The sequence below is a fragment of the Otolemur garnettii genome, unplaced genomic scaffold, assembly GCF_000181295.1.
Source record: "Otolemur garnettii isolate 467f Iridium unplaced genomic scaffold, OtoGar3 scaffold00014, whole genome shotgun sequence".
NCBI lineage: Eukaryota > Metazoa > Chordata > Mammalia > Primates > Galagidae > Otolemur > Otolemur garnettii.
In genome coordinates this window covers 15,522,586-15,539,731 of record NW_003852409.1, presented here as the reverse complement: position 1 = coordinate 15,539,731, position 17,146 = coordinate 15,522,586, and the positions used below count along the sequence as shown (strand labels likewise).

The 17,146-nt window shown below is 44.1% G+C and overlaps 1 protein-coding gene across 1 annotated transcript in view; it reads left to right on the top strand.

Moving 5' to 3' along the window:
- The window catches only part of SUSD1 (sushi domain containing 1), a 125,616-nt gene that overhangs the window by 44,074 nt on the left and 64,396 nt on the right, over positions 1-17,146 (top strand). Inside the window, exons 6-8 of the mRNA XM_003785222.3 lie at positions 403-582; positions 11,727-11,824; positions 12,693-12,879. Coding sequence (XP_003785270.1) covers positions 403-582; positions 11,727-11,824; positions 12,693-12,879 — 465 coding nt within the window. The remainder of the gene's footprint in view (positions 1-402; positions 583-11,726; positions 11,825-12,692; positions 12,880-17,146) is intronic.

The following is a 17,146-nucleotide window of genomic DNA, read 5'->3' as shown; positions in this document are numbered from 1 at the left end:
GCCACAACGCCCGGCTGTTTTGTTGGTTGCAGGCATCATTGTTGTTTTTGGTGGGCCCAGGCTGTATTCAAACCCACCACCTTAGGTGTATGTGGCTGGCACCTTAGCCACTTGAGCCACAGGTGCCGAGCCAGACTAAGGCATTTTTATATAATCTCATAATTTGACTATTCTCTATGTGTGCAGGTTTGGAAATATTGTTAAATTTAGATATACCTATTTTCTGTACTTCTGAACAACCTTATTTTCTATACCCACTTTGGATTATTGGATAGGGTTAAGTGGTTTTCTCTTTTTCCATATGAGTGGCCTCTGTCAGTATTAAGTGTTTATTTTAAAGTTACTCGTTGTGGGGTTTGAAGCTGGGGCTTGCACCTCGTGACATGTTACTTCCCATTGCAGAGATCGACTGTGGCAGCCCTCCAGACGTGCGACACGCCACCTTGGTAGGAAATCACAGCTCCAGGCTGGGCAGTGTGGCGCACTATGTCTGTGGAGAGGGCTTTGAGAGCCCTGGAGGAAAGATCACGTCCATTTGCACAGAGGAAGGCACCTGGAGGGAAAGCACATTAGCATGCACAGGTACAGATTCTATTCTGCTGGGCTTGTGTTGTCTGGGAACAAATAGCCAGCAGGAACGTGGGGCATAAAACCTTCTCATCGCTGCCTCACTCTGTAGCTCTGTCATTGACATGGGTGGGCACTTGGCTTTCCATTTGTCAGCTAAATCCTCAAGATTTAGAGGGTGGATTGGGAATATAAGTCGGATAGAAATTTCTTTTGTAAACTCACCTTAAATCATTAGCAGTTCCTATGTCCTCTGCTGAGACACTTATTGTTCATGAACCATTTTCTCAAGGGAATGAATATACTCCCAACTTAATGTGTTGACAGCTTTTCAGAGAAAAGGTAGTATAGTGAAAAATGGTTTTTCGATGTTGATTTTTATTAATTGTGATAAAACACAGGAAACATAAAATTTACCATCTTTACCTTTTTTTTAGACAGAGTCTCAAGCTGTTGCCCTGGGTAGAGTGCTGTGGTGTCATAGCTCATAGCAACCGCAAACTCTTGGGCTTAAGCCAGTGGTTCTCAACCTTCTTAATGCTGCGGCCCTTTAATATAGTTCCTGTGGGTCATGACCCACAGGTTGAGAACTGCTGGCTTAAGTGATTCTCTTGCCTCAGCCTCCCAAGTTGCTGGGACTACAGGTGCCCACCGCAACTCCTGGTTATTTTTTAAGAGATGGGGTCTTGCTCTAGCTGAGGCTGGTCTCAAACACGTGAACTCAGGCAATCTACCTGCCTTGGCCTCCCAGAGTGCTGGGGTTACAGGCATGAGCCACCGCAACCAGCCTAATTCTCTTTTTTCCTTTTTAATTTTTTTTTTTTTTTGAAACAGAGTCTCATTCTATTGCCTAGGCTACAGTACTGTGCTGTGATATTATCATAGCTTACAGCAATCTCAAACTCCAGTTTCAAGCAATCCTTTTGCTTCAGACTCCCAAGTAGCTGGCTGTACAGGCACCTACCACAACACTTGGCTAATTTTTCTAATTTTCATAGAGACAGGGGTCTCACTCTTGCTCAGGTTGGTGTTGAATTTCTGAGCTCAAAGGATTCACCTGCCTTGGTTTCCCCAAGTGCTAGGATTATTGATTCTGGCCTTAAATTAAAATATATATTTTTTACTGGTAGAGAAAGGGCCTCACTCTGTTGCCCAGGCAAGAGTGCAGTGGCATCAGCAGAGCTCACTGTGACCTTGAGCTCCTGGATTCAAGCAGTCCTCTTGCCTCTGCCTCCTGAGTGCTGGGACTATAGGCCAACTACTAAGACTTGGTTAATTTTTTATTTTTTTCTAGAGGCAAGGTCTCACTATTGCCCAGGCTGTTCTACCACAGCACTGGTGTTATAGGTATGAATCTCTACACCTAGACCTCGATTCTTTTAGACTTTTATCCAAAAATGGAATTGTTGGTGAAAAGGACTTTTGAGATTTCAGTTGCTATTCTAGCAGTGCCAACAGGCTAGGCATTATAAACCTCAGTTCTCTCACCTATAAAAGTAAAGTCTGCCTTTCCTACTTCAAAGAGTGTTGAAAGGAATCAAATGAGATGATCTACAGAGAACATTTTGAAAAGTTTAAAGTACCATCCACAAGTTAGTCTTTTTCCTGAAATTGTTAGCTTTACACGAAGATCTCATGAACCAACATGCCTCCAAGGGACAAGGTGGGGAAAAACAAAGATTCTTCCCTCTATGATGTTTGATGAGGAGTGTGACAAATGGTTGTCCTGTAGTCTCTGGAGATACATTTTTGGATGCTGACTTACTTGACTCCAAAGACAGATATCTCTGAAGAGTGAAATCTTAGGCAGCTTTAGTCGGGGCCTCTGGTTTGACTAGCAGGAGAATTGTGGTGGAATGTCCTGGGTCTTGCCCACAAGCATCATCCACAAGGACGTGTGGCCAGAGGAAGCAAAATGTGTGACTATTTGTGCTCATAGCAGTGGCTTATAACCACTTTGGGGATAGGCATTGGATGAGATCTATGCGTTCATTCAGTAGGTATCTATTTAGTTTGCACTGGGTGTGAGGTACTTTATTAGCAATACTTCTTGGAGTTTATAGTACATTAGAGAAAACAGAACTTTCCCCCAAAGAAAGGCACATGCTTACATATGTATGATGTTTTACAAATAAAGTCAAGGCATTCGTGGACCTCCGAATAAAGCATTTTTGGAGCGGGTGGAAAGTTCAGCTCTGCTGCTGAGCCCTGTCTGCACTCAGCAGTTTTTACATTCAGTTATCTCCACTACAGACTCAAGAAGATGTAGGCAAGAGACTGTAATCAGAAAAACAAAGAAGGGTAGACCTGAGTGAGCACCCAGAGATCTCATTTCACCTTCTCTCAATCAATGAGGTCTCATTGATTTGCCCAATTGCACAGTGAAGCAAGAGCTAACCTGTGACTAGTGCCAGACTCCAGGGTGCCAGTCTTAACAATGGAGAGGATTGAGAGGAGCCAATGCCAGACAGAACCAGACAAGTGGTCGCTCCACCCTATCCTGGGATCCCTAATAGGACTTCTGAGAGGTATTAGGAGGAGGCGAGGCAGCTACCTCTCGGAATGCTGAATTCAACATTTGGGGAAGTGTTCCTGACCCAGAGCTGCCAATGGAGTCACTGGCTAAGAGGGCTGAGCGTAGCTTCTGGACCCTCAGCCATTAGCTTCATTGCCCATGAAGTTGCTTCAAGCTACTCTGACTCCACTATTCAGATCTCAAGGTGGGGAGGAGGTACAAGGATTAGTCACTGCAGGAAAACCCAGTGGCTCTGCATGGGACATTGTAAGCTATTAATTAGCTGATGCTTGTAGAGCACTTTGAAGAACAAACATGTTATGTAACTGCTAATTATAATTACTGTCCTCAGCCTGCTACCTTTCACGAAGTCTGTGGCTCCAGCTGCAGCTGTTGCCATGGGTTTATGCAAGCTTTGATTTAAGGAAAGAGAAGGCATTCTCCTGGAGAGCTGTGATCTTTCTGTGAGGAGGCCTCTATGCACTCAATCAGGATTGGCAGCCAAATTCAATTTCCACAGAAAAAGGGGGCGATTTACATGCTGATTAATTCATAGTGCAGTGGGGATGATCTCCGGGTGGGTAGGTAGCAGAGGCTTCTGGAGACGTGGTGAGAACTGCTATAACCATGGCTCTCGCTCAACTATCTAGTTTCCCCTCTTTTTCCTGCCCCCCCCTTTCTTCAGACCCACTCCCTCGGTGTGTATTTTATATTTACCTTCCTCCATAGTCACTTTCAGCTTTTCCCACTTTGTTTTCTACTTTTCTGCTCCTCTCTGAATCCTTCTACCTCTGTTCTCTGTTTTAACTCCATTTACCCCCCATTGTATGTTCAGTTCCAGACTGGGTCGAATAATTTATCTTCCCTTTATCTGGATTGCTTTTAATTACCTTAAAAATAATTTTGGAGCCTCTAGTCCTTTATTAATAGCAGAGTTCTATATCTGTTTTTAGTGAAGTGGGAACTCTCCTAAGATGGTGGGACTTTTTTTTTTTTTTTTTTAAGGCCAGTTTGGACTGGAAACTCCAGACAGCTGGGAATTAGGCAACCACTTCAGAGTCTGGAAAAACCCCAGGTGGAAGCTTGAAGTTAATGAGTCAGTTTACCTCAAGATCAAAGAGGCTGATTCACTCTTGATAAGACTTTCCCTGGCTTCCATTCTGCATGGGTCATTTGGCTTTTTATGTTTAGAATCCGAGTTAATAATTAAAAGGTTAACGCTCCCTCCGTCTGTGCTCTCAGAAGGGTAACATCTCTGTTGGAGACACAGACTGTTTATCTGCTGGGATCCTTTCTGGGCCCCTAACCTGCCCCAGGCACTACCTAGCTGCCTCCTTTGACTCCTGCCGGCTTCTGCGCCTTCTGTTGGGTTGTGGACCTTCCTGTCCCGCCCAGCGAGTGCCCATTTGCAGCTACACACACGTTTCAGAGGGAACAGAAAAGGCAGCTGGAAGCAATGGCCACGTTTACATAAATAGCCCCATGGCTGGCGTGGATCTAGATGTGTGTACAGTGTGCGGACCATAAAGCATTACAGCTTCCGCTGACTGAGCACCCACATACCCGCCTGGGCCTCTGCTAGGGCCCTTAATATTTGATCTTGTTTCATCCTCAATAAAACCCTGTGTGGAAAGTATTGTTATTTTCATTTCATAGTTGAGTAACCTGAGACTCATAAAGGTTAAACAACTTTCACGGAGTCATTTAGAAACTTGCAGTTGGTAAAGTCAGAATTTGAACTCAGGTCTGTAAGCCCCGTCTCCTATGCCAATTTGTCTCCCAAGCTCGAATTATTTGTTCACCATCCAGACAATGTTTGCTATAATCAAAGTATTATTATGTTTTTTAAAACAATTTATAGTTTAAACTTTATAATTTTAACTAATCTTTTTTTTTGAGATGGTTATGCTCTGTTGCCCGGGCTAGAATAGGGTGCTGTTGCAATATCAGAGCTCACAGCAACCTCAAACTCCTGGGCTCAAGCTATCCTCCTGCCTCAGCCCCACTCCCTCTGTAGCTGGGACTACAGGCGCCTGCCACAATGCCTGGCTAATTTTTCTAATTTTGGTGAAGATGGGGATCTTGCTCATGGTCATGATGGTGTTGAACTCCTAAGCTTAAGCAGTCCTCCCACCTCAGCTGCTCAGAGTGCTAGGATTCTAAGTGTGAACTCCCATGCCAGGCCAGTTTAAATTTATTGATTAAGAATGCTTTGTAAGACTTGTTGCCTGTAGCTCACTGAGTAGGGCACCAGCCACATACACCAAAGGTGGTGGGTTCGAGCCCGGCCCAGGCCTGTTAAATAACAATGACAACTGCAACCAAAAAATAGCTGGGCATTGTGGCAGGAGCCTGTAGTCCCAGCTACTTGGGAGGTTGAGGCAAGAGAATCGCTTAAGCCCAAGAGTTTGAGGTTGCTGTGAGCTGTGATGTCATGGCGCTCTATCGAGGGAAATATAGTAAGAGTCTGTCTCAAAAAAAATAAAAAAATAATAATTAAAAAAAGAATGCTTTGTACTATATGTAATATAATGAGTTTGATAAAGTAGGTGTATTTTTTTTCTAACATACAATAGAGGAAATACATAGTGAACATATAGAACTTTATCCATGTGCCACTAAAAATCGTCCTAAAGGGTGGGATACATTTTAGGAAAGTACTACTCTAAGCCGTGCGATGTCTGTTTGCTTTATGTGACTCTAAGTCTTAAAGAGAGAAAACATAGTAGAACTTTTATAGCCAGACATGCATTTATTCAAAGTAGTCTCTTTTAGAAGCCATGACTTGGGGCCGGGCGTGGTGGCTCATGCCTGTAATCCTAGCACCGTGGCCGAGGCAGGTAGATTGCCTGAGCTCACAGGTTCAAGACCTGCCTGAGCCAGAGTGAGACCTTGTCTCTAAAAGTAGCCAGGCATTGTAGTAGGCACCTGTAGTCCCAGCTACTTGAGAGGCTGAGGCAAGAGAATTGCTTGCGCCTAAGAGTCAGAGGTTGCTGTGTGCTATGATGCCACGGTACTTTACTGTCTCAAAAAAAAAAAAAAAAGTCATGACTTGATATCAGTGTTGCTGCCATTATTATCAGAATTTGTTGGTTGAGGAATCCCTGTCTGGGAATGGCCTGTAGTTTCTGAGTGTTATTGGAAGATTAGTCATATTACTTTTGAAATCAGATGCTGTTTGACTAAAAGTGACACTGAGCTTGACCATCTGTTTGGGTCACCTGGATTTATTCCGTATGACCTTTTACTGTTGCCAAAAATATAGAAAAAAGGATATAAACTGGGAGATGAAGACCAGTCCCTGTCCTTGCACAGAGGGACGTCCGTGCTCACCGTCTCAGTTCCCTTCCCTCCTTTCTCCTCTCAGCCGGCTGAAGGGAGGTCAGGCATCTAACACTCCCATTTCACTGGGCTCTCTCACTGAGGTCACAATGACCACTTCACTGCCAAGCTCATGTTCTAGTTTCACTTCTCATTCCTCTTGACCTTTCTATAGTGGTTATCATTGCTGATCATGTATTTCTCCATCTACCCATCCATTCAACCAATCAACCAAATAATGACATTTTTTCTTTTCTTGACACAGAGTCTCATTTTGTTGCCTTCAGTAGAGTGCCATGGCATCATAGCTCACAATAATCTCAAACACCTAGGCTCAAGCAATCCTCCTGCCTCAGCCTCCCAAGTAGCTGGGACTCCAGGCTCCTGCCACAATGCCCAGCTATTTTTTTGTAGGCTGGTCTCAAACTCCTGAGCTTAGGCAATCCACCTGCCTTGGCCTCCCAGAGTGCTAGGATTACAGGTATGAGCTACTGCCCCTGGGCTGAATATTTTTTAATATCTATGTCTAAAGCACTGTACCAGTGTCTGGGAATAGATAAACGCGGTTTTTGCCATCATAAAGTTATTTTCAGGAGAACTTGTTATTAAATAATGAACTATATCATTATTTAACCACAAATGTGATAGGAACCACACACAGAGTAATACTAGATGCTAACAGAATGCTGAAGTACACATTATAGAGATCTATACACATACATTTGTGCATATGTACACACACACACACACACACAGAGTAAAGCAAGACAGAGGTACTTACTTTATCACCCGTTGAGCTTTATTTCCCCAAATCCAGTGAGAGTTCAACTGCATGCTGTGGGAACTACTTTTTTAAAACCAGAGAGGCCCAAGTGTTCTACAGTACCCACCTCTACCCAAAGTCAAAGCTGAGATCTATCATGACCATGTGAGTGCCCCATCAGGAGAGCAGTGCCGTATGAGAGGAGAGAGGGCTGGAGCTTTCCCCAGTGCCCGGATGACCTGCTCCTGGCCTCCTCGGTGGGGGCTGAGGAGGTTGTAGGGGATTGGTGGGAAAGGAGGGAGATGTCTTTGGAGAAAGAGATGCCCTTCAATCCTCTCTTTTCTTTGTTCCTCGACAGCACTCTCTCTGCCAGCCCCCTGCCTATCTTCTGCCATGCCCTTCTCCTTCTCCCTGGTTGCCCAGAGGTTTTGGTGTTTCCTGTGCTCTGTCCTTGGGCTACTCGCTCCTGATATCCTGCTTGGATGTCTCCTTTGCACCCAGGCCTTCAACTATCTTCCAGATATCCATGACTTTCAAGACTATTTTTTCCTTGAATAGTTAGCACATAACTCGGATTTAGCACCTTGTCGATACCGTTCATCAGTCTCTTTCTGGCAAACCTGTCCTGCCTTTTGTATTTCTTAGGAGAGCAGCAGAGACTCTCAAGTTCAAAGGCTGGCCGTCAGTCTGGACTCCTCTCTCACTTCCTATGGATTCTTCTTCAAAATTGTCTCTCATTTTGTTATATAGTGGTCTGATTTCATCTCTTAACCCCCTTACTGAATAACTGTTTCAATGCAAAGGTGCTTAGCCCTGGAATCCTGGCTTGCTTGCTTGCAGAGCTGTAGGACCTCTGACTGGTTACTTAATGTCTCTAAGCCTCAGGTCTATGAAATGGACACAGCAGTATCTAGCTCATGAGGCTATTTTAAAGTTTAAACAAAATGATACGTTTAAAGCACTGCACACACTATCTCTGATCCATAGTAATAACCTAATAAATGTTCACTCTTGTTATTATGTTGATTATTGCCTGTTATGACAGCTGTAGAGATGAACTCAAGTCTAAAAGATAGCTCAAGTCTATCCCTGCCTGACATAGTAATCACAGAGTAAATGGCACTGTGTTCTTCCCTCGTCACCTCTGGTTCTTCTGTGTTCTAGTGTTCCCTTTAAAATACACCAGAGTGAGCTTTCTAAAAGACAGACTGTTCCTGTTATTTTCTGGCTTTCAGCTCTCTGTGTTCGTAGGAGTCAGCCTGCACTTACTCTGGCCAGCAAGAGCTTTCCCAGGCTGACCCTGTCCTCCTCCCTGACCTGTCCTGCCAGCTCGGTTTCCATCCTTCTTCCTCTGAGGGCATGTGACACTCTTCCACCCCTCTGACTGTGCCACACACACTCTTACTGTCCCAGGCGTTGGACCTGCTGTTCTGTCTGTTCATGTGGCTTCCCCACTCTTTAGCCATTTATCCGTCAAGGCCATGTCCATCATGAAGGTGGCCTTCCCAGGCCCTGGTGAGAGTTGGTGTCTTCTTTTTGATCCCCTGTGATGCTTGGTACACATAGCTTTGTAATGATCTGTAACTTACTGAGTTGTAATTTTCCCACTCACCTGTTTACTGCCTGCGTTAGACAACATGCTCCCTGAGAGAAGGACCGATGTTGAGATGATTCTCCTCACAGCCCGGAGCCTGGCGTGGCAGGAGGCGCGGCATTTGATAGCCATTCAGAGAGTGATGTATGGTGGATGGAAGAGCCCTGGAGACGGTTCCAAAGAGGACTTTCAGAAATGATTTCACTTATTAGGACTATTGGAATTAGAGTGTACCACTCCAAGTCATCTTTTTTAAAAGGGCAGCATTAACGTAGAAGCTGCTTAGTATCTGATATGTTCATAAAGAAGTGTTCCAAACGGATCTGTAGATGACTAGAGGGAAATACAACCAAACTTTGTTAAATTTCTCCTTGGGATGAAATATCTGACATCTCTATAATTGGATCAGAGTCCCATCTGTGTAGAGAGCGTGGCACAGGCTGGAGGCAGATGGCTTCTCTGAGATGCCATTTACAGTTGTCATAGTGAATGAACAAAAAGGAAGCACAAGAAAGAAAACTCTTTTCTAATCTCTGCTTGGGTGACAAAGGGATGCAGAGTGAGGAGGAAATTTGCTTTATTGGCAACTCAGAGAGAAGGTGAGGGGGTGGGACATTTCCTTTTCCTTCTGGACTCGGTGGTGAGTTAGCAGGAGAGGGATGTGTGAGTGAGCTGAGGTGCGGAGAGCATTGGAGCCCTGAAGGGCGGTGGAGAGGGAAGGGGCCAGGAATATTGGGGGCTTATTCAGGCTGATAAAAAGACCAGTGGCAGCGTCGTCTTTGTGCTACCCAAGAGGGTGAACAGACAGGTCACTGCATCTCCTAGGGTACCCAGGCTGACAACTGGAGTATTTCTTTGAGCTTAAATTATCTGTATTCAGAGAAATATTGATATCGAGATCCTGGAATGCTTCAGACAGCCATAGGCGGTCTCTTACCCTTGCAGGAGTTCGTCTGTTTTCCTCTCTCTGCCTCCACTGATTCTCGGTTCCTAATAGGTGACCTGAACTCACCTATGCCCAGGTCGTGTGGGGAATGGGTAATGCTGCTGATGGGATGATTTAATAAAGGCGTAAAATCTTCTATGGGCAGAGAGACCAGTAAGCCAGCATTGGTTCAAAGTTGGTGGTTGGTTCCAAGTATAGGAGAAATGAATCGACCCTACCGGTGCCTAAGGTTCAGGCTTCCTTCCCCACTGGGAGGCTGAGAAGAAATTTACTAGAAGGAAGGAACAGAAGCTGAGTTGAGGAGAGTCATTTTCTGAGATGGAGAATTATTTTTCTCACTCTTCTTGATAGGAGTCTTGCCTTGGGTTTTCCAGAAAACAGAGCCTGAGGCAGGGGGCTTATATTTATATGCAATAGGGAATAAACCCCAGGGATCAGGAGTGGTGGGGGGGCCAAGGACAGGAAAGCAAGGAAGGAAGGAGAGTCAATGTAAGGATTCCATGTCATGCTTACTGGTCTCCACTGGGGACGAGGACTGCTTCCCCTGCATGACAGCATCCTGAGAGGCTGTACAAAGGAAGTCTTTGTAGAACTGCCCTTGAGGGGAAAGAGGGAGGGAGGATTTACCCAGTAATCTTCTCCCCTGGGGCTTTAGCTCTCCTGCACTTCCAGGTTGTGCTCGCATGGGTGTGGGTGCCTTACAGGGAGGACCCAGAATGGGAGGCAAGTCATGGGTGTGCTGTCAGGGCCCATGCAGGACTGGAAGGGTGAGCAGGTGAGCCTGAGAGAGTTCAAAGAGTTCAGAAGAGGTACCTGCTTCCGTGGGAATACTTGGCATTTTCCTGTTTGCTGATATGGAGATTTCCTTCTCCAGGGAATTTTTCTCTTTTGGATGCTGTTGTAAATGAAATTGTTTCCTAATTCCATTTTGGATTGTTCATTGCTAGTCTGTATAAACACAATAGATTTTCTGTACATTAACCTATAACTTTGCTATACTCCTTTCGTGGCTTTTTTTTTTTTTTAAATTGAGACAGAGACTCAAGTTATCGCCTTGGGTAGAGTGCTGTGGCATCACAGCTCACAGCAACCTCCAACTCCTGCCTCAGCCTCCCGAGTAGCTGGCACCCGCCACAACGCCCGGCTTTTTTTTTTTTTTTTGATTGTAGTTGTCATTGTTTGGCAGGCCTGGGTTGGATTCGAACCTACCAGCTCTGGTGTAGGTGGCTGGTGCCTTAGCTGCTTGAGCTACAGGTTCTCGCCCTTTCTCGGCTTTAATAGGGGTATATGTGTGCGCATGTGTGCATATGTATAAGTGTCCCTTAGGGTTTTCTATATGCAAGATGATATCATTTGAAAATAGAGATAGCCTTGTTTTTCTGTAGGCAATGTAGGTGTCTGAAAAGACACCCAAGTGGTTGACTGGGGCCATTGGAAACTGCTCACTCAGGGAACCAAGCCCCTAATATGGTGGCCCAGATTACTAAATTCATTACACGGAATATAATATTTAAAAGAAATGGAACAAGCCAGAGAAATGAGTGGCTTACTGATAGACCAGGATTAAATAGTTTTGGTTAAAGGAGTCCTCCAAGTATCTAGGGACTTCGTGGAGAATTTATTTAGTTTACCTGGAGCTGCTCCAGAGCAATGGTTCTGTGTAGGGATACTTTTCATCTTCCTCTTTGTAAATAAGAGCACCCCACCACCCAATGCGAAGATTCAACCTGGGACTCAGAGCTGGGCCTCGTTCCAGATGCCAGTGACATCCCTGGCCTATCGGGATGGAATTCTTGCCCATACTCCAGCAGGAATCTTTCCTTCCCTCCCATCATTCATGATGAAGAGAAGTTGGGCGATTGGCCTGGGGCAGCTTGAATTGCCTGACTTGGTATCTGAATCACAGCATGAATGGTGAGCAGAGGAGATACCAGCCATGCAGACAAACTCATCTCCATTAGGATTTTTCCAGTGTATTCATTGATACATTTCATGAGTCAACTCTCTTGTTCTATTTTAGAAAAAATGACAGAAATTCATGATGTCGAGTTGTTTAATAACACCTGTGTGAGGTGGCAAATAAACTCAAGAAAAGTAAACTCCAAGATCATATATGTGGTAAGTAAAGTGATTTATGTTTTCCTTCGAGGGCAGAAATGGTAACCCCTGAGAATTTGAGTAAGAGGGACTGGTTTCCAAAAGGCCTTCTCAATCTAATTGCTGTCTGATCCCATTGGCGTTAAAAAAGGGTGGGTAGAATTTTTAAGGTACCTGTATTATTTTGTTATTTTACATTTTGGGTTTGATATATTTGTCTTTGGACAGGGTGTGTACGTGGGGGATGCATTTATATTTGGCACCATTGTTATTGCTTGTTTCCAAGCACTTGTGTTCACTCCCCCAGAGCAATCCTGGAAGCATCTGCCGACTTAGTGACAGATGCAACGAGTGGTCGTGTGTGGTGACTGCCTCCTTTTGTGGCTGACCATTTGTGTGCAGGATATCAATGCCTCATTATGTCATATCTTTATTTATGTGTTTGTTTTTGAGAGAGAGTCTCACTCCTTTGCCCCAGGGTAGAGTGCCATGGTCTCGGCCTAGATCACAGCAACCCCACACTCCTGACTTCAAGTGACCCTCCTGCCTCAGCCTCCCGAGAAGCTGGGACTACAGGTGTGCGCCACCACACCGGGCTCATTTTTCTTGTTTTAGTAGAGACAGATTCCTGCTTTGCTCAGGCTGGTCTCTAACTCCTCCTGCCTCAGCCTTCCAAAGTGCTAGGGTTACGTGCATGAACCACCATGCTTGGCCTTATGTCCCTTCTTTATTGATCACTGGGATGATCAAACTTGATCATCAGATACCTGATAGCACAGCTTACCTTATTTACCTTCCCAGGTTGAGCAGGAAAATAGGATCCAGCACCACAAAGTCTTAGGTCTTTTGACTAGAGTCATGGTGGGCTGTCTTGTTTCCTCTCACAAAGGTACACATAAAAGGACAACAGTTGGACCCGGTGGAATCAGTTCATGAGGAGACGGTCAACTTGACCACAGACAGCAGGACCCCAGAAGTCTGCCTAGACCTGTACCAAGGCACTAACTACACTGTCAGCATATCCACCGCCCCTCCCAGGCGCTCTGTGCCAGCCATCATTGGTTTCCAGACAGCTGGTAGGTGAAGTCTCATTTCCTCCTAGAAAATGCTAAGCACAGGATGTGGGGAGACATTTGGCAGGATCAGTTGGGCAGGACTATTCATACTTGCTTTTTGAGATTTGTACTGGGGGAGGGGAGAGAATGAGGGAATGTAGTTGCTCCAGGCGTCAGAGTCATAGCAGACTCTGTAGGAGAGATTCCTGTCCCTGTGGAACCAGTTTGAATGGACTCAGATGTACTGTTTCTCAGCTGAGTCCTCTGGTAGAGGTAGGAGGTAATAAAAAGGCATTCAAAGAGGAAAATGGGTTGGGTGTGGTGGCTGACGTCTGTATCCCAGCTACTTGGGAGGCTGAGGTAGGAGACTCGCTTGAGCCCAGGAGTTGGAGGTTGCTGTGAGCTGTGATGCCATGGCACTCTACCCAGGGGGACAGCTTGAGTCTCTGTCTCAAAAAAAAAAAAAAGGAATTAACGTTTTTGTACATGATTGTCTTGTGAATTTTTTAACAACATTGTGACAATTACAGTGAATTTTGAAAAAAAGTATAATTCTGGTTATGGAGCTTGAGGATGAATTAAATACCTTGTAGATAAAACTCAAGAAGCCATTCATGGCATCTATTATTGGGGGGGAGATATAGTTCTTAATTAGCTGCTCGATATCCTACTTAAGAAAATTACCTCAATCCTCAGATATTGTTGCCTCTAGGTACCGGGAAATGATACATATTTGGCAGAAATAAAAATTGAAAAGTCTGCCAATCTTAACAATACAAAGTCTGTGAAATTATACAAATTGGTTATGTTGGTACTTACATATAAATAAAATAATTATTTCTATCCTAAGTAAATAATGTGAAGGCAAAGATATGAAATTAGTACGGTGACTAATTAGAGAAACCTTGTCAAATTATTACTGAACTATTCTGGGCTCGGCGCCGGTAGCACAGTGTTTATGATGCTGGCCACATGCACTGAGGATGACAGGTTCAAACCTGGCCCAGGCCAGCTAAACAACAATGACAACTGCAACAAAGAAATAGCTGGGTATTGTGGTGGGTGCCTGTAGTCCCAGCTACTTGGGAGGCTGAGGCAAGAGAATCACTTGAGCCCGAGAGTTTGAGGTTGCTGTGAGCTGTGACGCCAAGGCACTCTACCAAGGGCAACATAGTAAGTCTCAAAAAAAACAAAAACAAAACAGTGAACTACTAAGGACTTTCAGGAATATGTCTCTCTAAAAGATCATCCCAGGACTTGAAACTCATCTGTTACTGTTCAGTGAGGGTGACAGGTTGCTGTTCAGTGTCAGCTGTTTCTCCTAATATCTGATTACCTCTTCACGTTACTTTCCACTGGAAAAATCATGGCCTTTGGAGTAAGGCAGATCTGGTTTTGCCTTTTAACTTTGTGTTGAAGAGTTGGATGAGTTATTTAATGTCTCTGGACTATTTTCCTCTGTCTGAAATTTTAAATGGAATTGGATTAAATTTGCAAGTTAATCTAGGGAAAATTAGGATTTATAGTGACTCATCGCAACTAGAAGTGAGGTATGTTTCTACATTTACTAAGTATCTACTTGTCTTTCTTTAATTACATGCTATTGCAGAGATTTGTCTCAGGCGTCCTCAAACTACGGCCTGTGGGCCACATGTGGCCCGCCTAAGACATTTATCTGGCCTGCTGGGTGTTTTGCCCCCGTTGCCTGTCCTGCTTAGCAGCTGACTGGTCCTGGGGCCCGCAGTCCGGCCCTCCAACAGTCTGAGGGACAGTGAACTGGCTCCCTGTTTAAAAAGTTTGAGGACCCCTGGACGTTCCATTGCCTCATTTCATTGGCAGAGTTACACTCATTCCTTAAAATGAATTGGGAAGTTTTCCATGTTTTTTGCTCTAGAACAGTTTATACCCTTTGAGATTATTCCCTTTTTTAAAAGTTTGCGCCTAAGATCATTTAAGCTTAATGCCTTTAGGGAGATGATTCTTTAACATCGATTGTCGATTTCTTCTTTGGTTGTGGGTTTAAGTTTCTTATATTTACTTAAGTCAATTTTTTTAACTTGTGTTTTTCTTACAAATGTTCATTTGGTTGAGATTTTAAATTTGTTGGCTGAAATGTCATATGGTAGATTTGCTCACATTTTCTCTGGAGACACAAGTTATATAATGCCAATTTATTCTGACTCCTAATTGGTTTTTCTCTCTTTTTAAATTGGTTAGTCCTTCCTTCCTCCTTCCTTTTTCCTTCCTTCCTTCCTTCCTTCCCTCCTTCCCTCCTTTTTTTCTTCCTTTTTTTTTTTTTTTTTGCCATTTTTAGCCAGGGTTGGGTTTAAACCCACCACCTCTGGCATATGGGGTTGGCACCCTAGTCCTATAAGCCACAGGTGCTGGCCTTTCCTTCCTTTTTTTGACAGTCTCACTTTGTCACCCTTGGTAGAGTTCCATGGCATCATAGCTTACAGCAACCTCAAACTCTTGGGCTCAAGTGATCCTCTTGTCTCAGCCTCCAGAGTAGCTGGAACTATAAGAGCCAGCCACACTGGCTATTTTTTTTAGAAATGCGGTCTTGCTCTTGCTTTTAGAGATGGGGTCTTGCTCTTGTTCTTGAGCTCCTGAGCTCAAGCAGTCTACCCCCTTAGCCTACCAGAGTGCTAGGGTTATAGGCATGAGCTACCCTCCCGGCCTTTACTGTTTTCTTTTCCCAAAGAATGAACTCTTGGGTTTTAAAACTTTCTTTTAACTCATTAATTTCTCTTCTTATTTTTATGACTTACTTCTCCAAGCTTCCCTTAAATTGTTCTGTTCTGTTACTAAATTCTTGAGTTGAATGCGTGAAAAAGTTCAACTTATTTCCATTCTTTCTTGTTTGGTAACAAAAGTCTTTAATGCTTCTCTCTTCCTTTCAGAGTTGAGCTTTGGCTGAATCCCTTAGGCAGTGAAATGTGTTTCCTTTATCTTTACTTTCAAGGCATGATATAATTCCTATTCTAATTTTTCCTATGATTGAAGAATTATTTATGAGTGTTTTAATATATATTCTCTTTGCCCTTACTTTCAAAGCATTATATAATTGCTATTTTGATTTCCCCTTTGACTGAAGAATTAATTTTATGTATTTTATACAATATATTTATAACATTGACACTTTGTTGTTGCTATCTAGTTTTAGTACATTTTGGTATACTTGGAGGGATTTGTTGATGTTTTCTTGGGCCTTACTATTTGGCTAAGTTTGGTGATTTCAACAATGCTGGATAATAGGTTAGAGTGTTTGCTGGTAGGTGGCGTAGGATCTAGTCTTAAGTCCACTTTGTTATTTTTATTTTATTTTATTTTATTTTTTGAGACGGAGCCTCAAGCTGTCCCCCTGGGTAGAGTGCTGTGGCATTACAGCTCACAGCAACCTCCAACTCCTGGGCTCAAGGGAGTCTCCTGCCTCAGCCTCCCAAGTAGCTAGGACCACAGGTGCCCACCACAATGCCTGGCTATATTTTTTGGTTGCAGCCGTTATTGTTGTTTGGCAGGCCCGGGCTGGATTCGGACCCGCCACCTTAGGTGTATGTGGCTGGTGCCTTAGCCACTTAAGCCACAGGCGCCGAGCCGGTCCACTTTGTTATTGAGGCTATTCATGGGATTTTTTTCTTTTCTTTTTGAGACAGAATCTCACTTTGTCACCTTCAGTGGAGTGCTGTGGCGTCACAGCTCACAGCAACCTCCAATTCTTGGGCTTAAGCGTCAGCCTCCCAAGTAGCGGAAACTACAGGCGCCCACCACAACACGCCTGGCTATATTTTGGTTGCAGCCATCATTGTTGTTTGGCAGGCCCAGGCTGGATTCAAACCCGCCAGCTCAGGTGTATGTGGCTGGCAACTTAGCTGCTTGAGACATAGGCACGGAGCCACGCCCAGCTATTTTTTTGTTGCAGTTGTCATTGTTGTTTAGCTGGCCTGGGCTGGGTTCAAACCTGCCAGTCTGGGCGTATGTGGCCGGTGCCCTACACACTGAGCTATGGGCGCCACACATATTCAGGATTTCATATCCTTTTTTTGTTTTTTTCCTCACTCGAATTGCCATTTTTCTCAGTTTCTCTTAGGAATTCTAATTATTTTGTTTCATACATTTTTGATGTTGTTATGTTAATGTTCATGATTGCTGTCTTCATTACAGATTCTCTCACTAGTAACAAAAGGCCCACCTTGGCTTGTGTAATACTTGTTGATTGCCTTAAATTATACTTTTTTTTTTTGAGACAGAGCCTCAAGCTGTCCCCCTGGGTAGAGTGCCGTGGCAT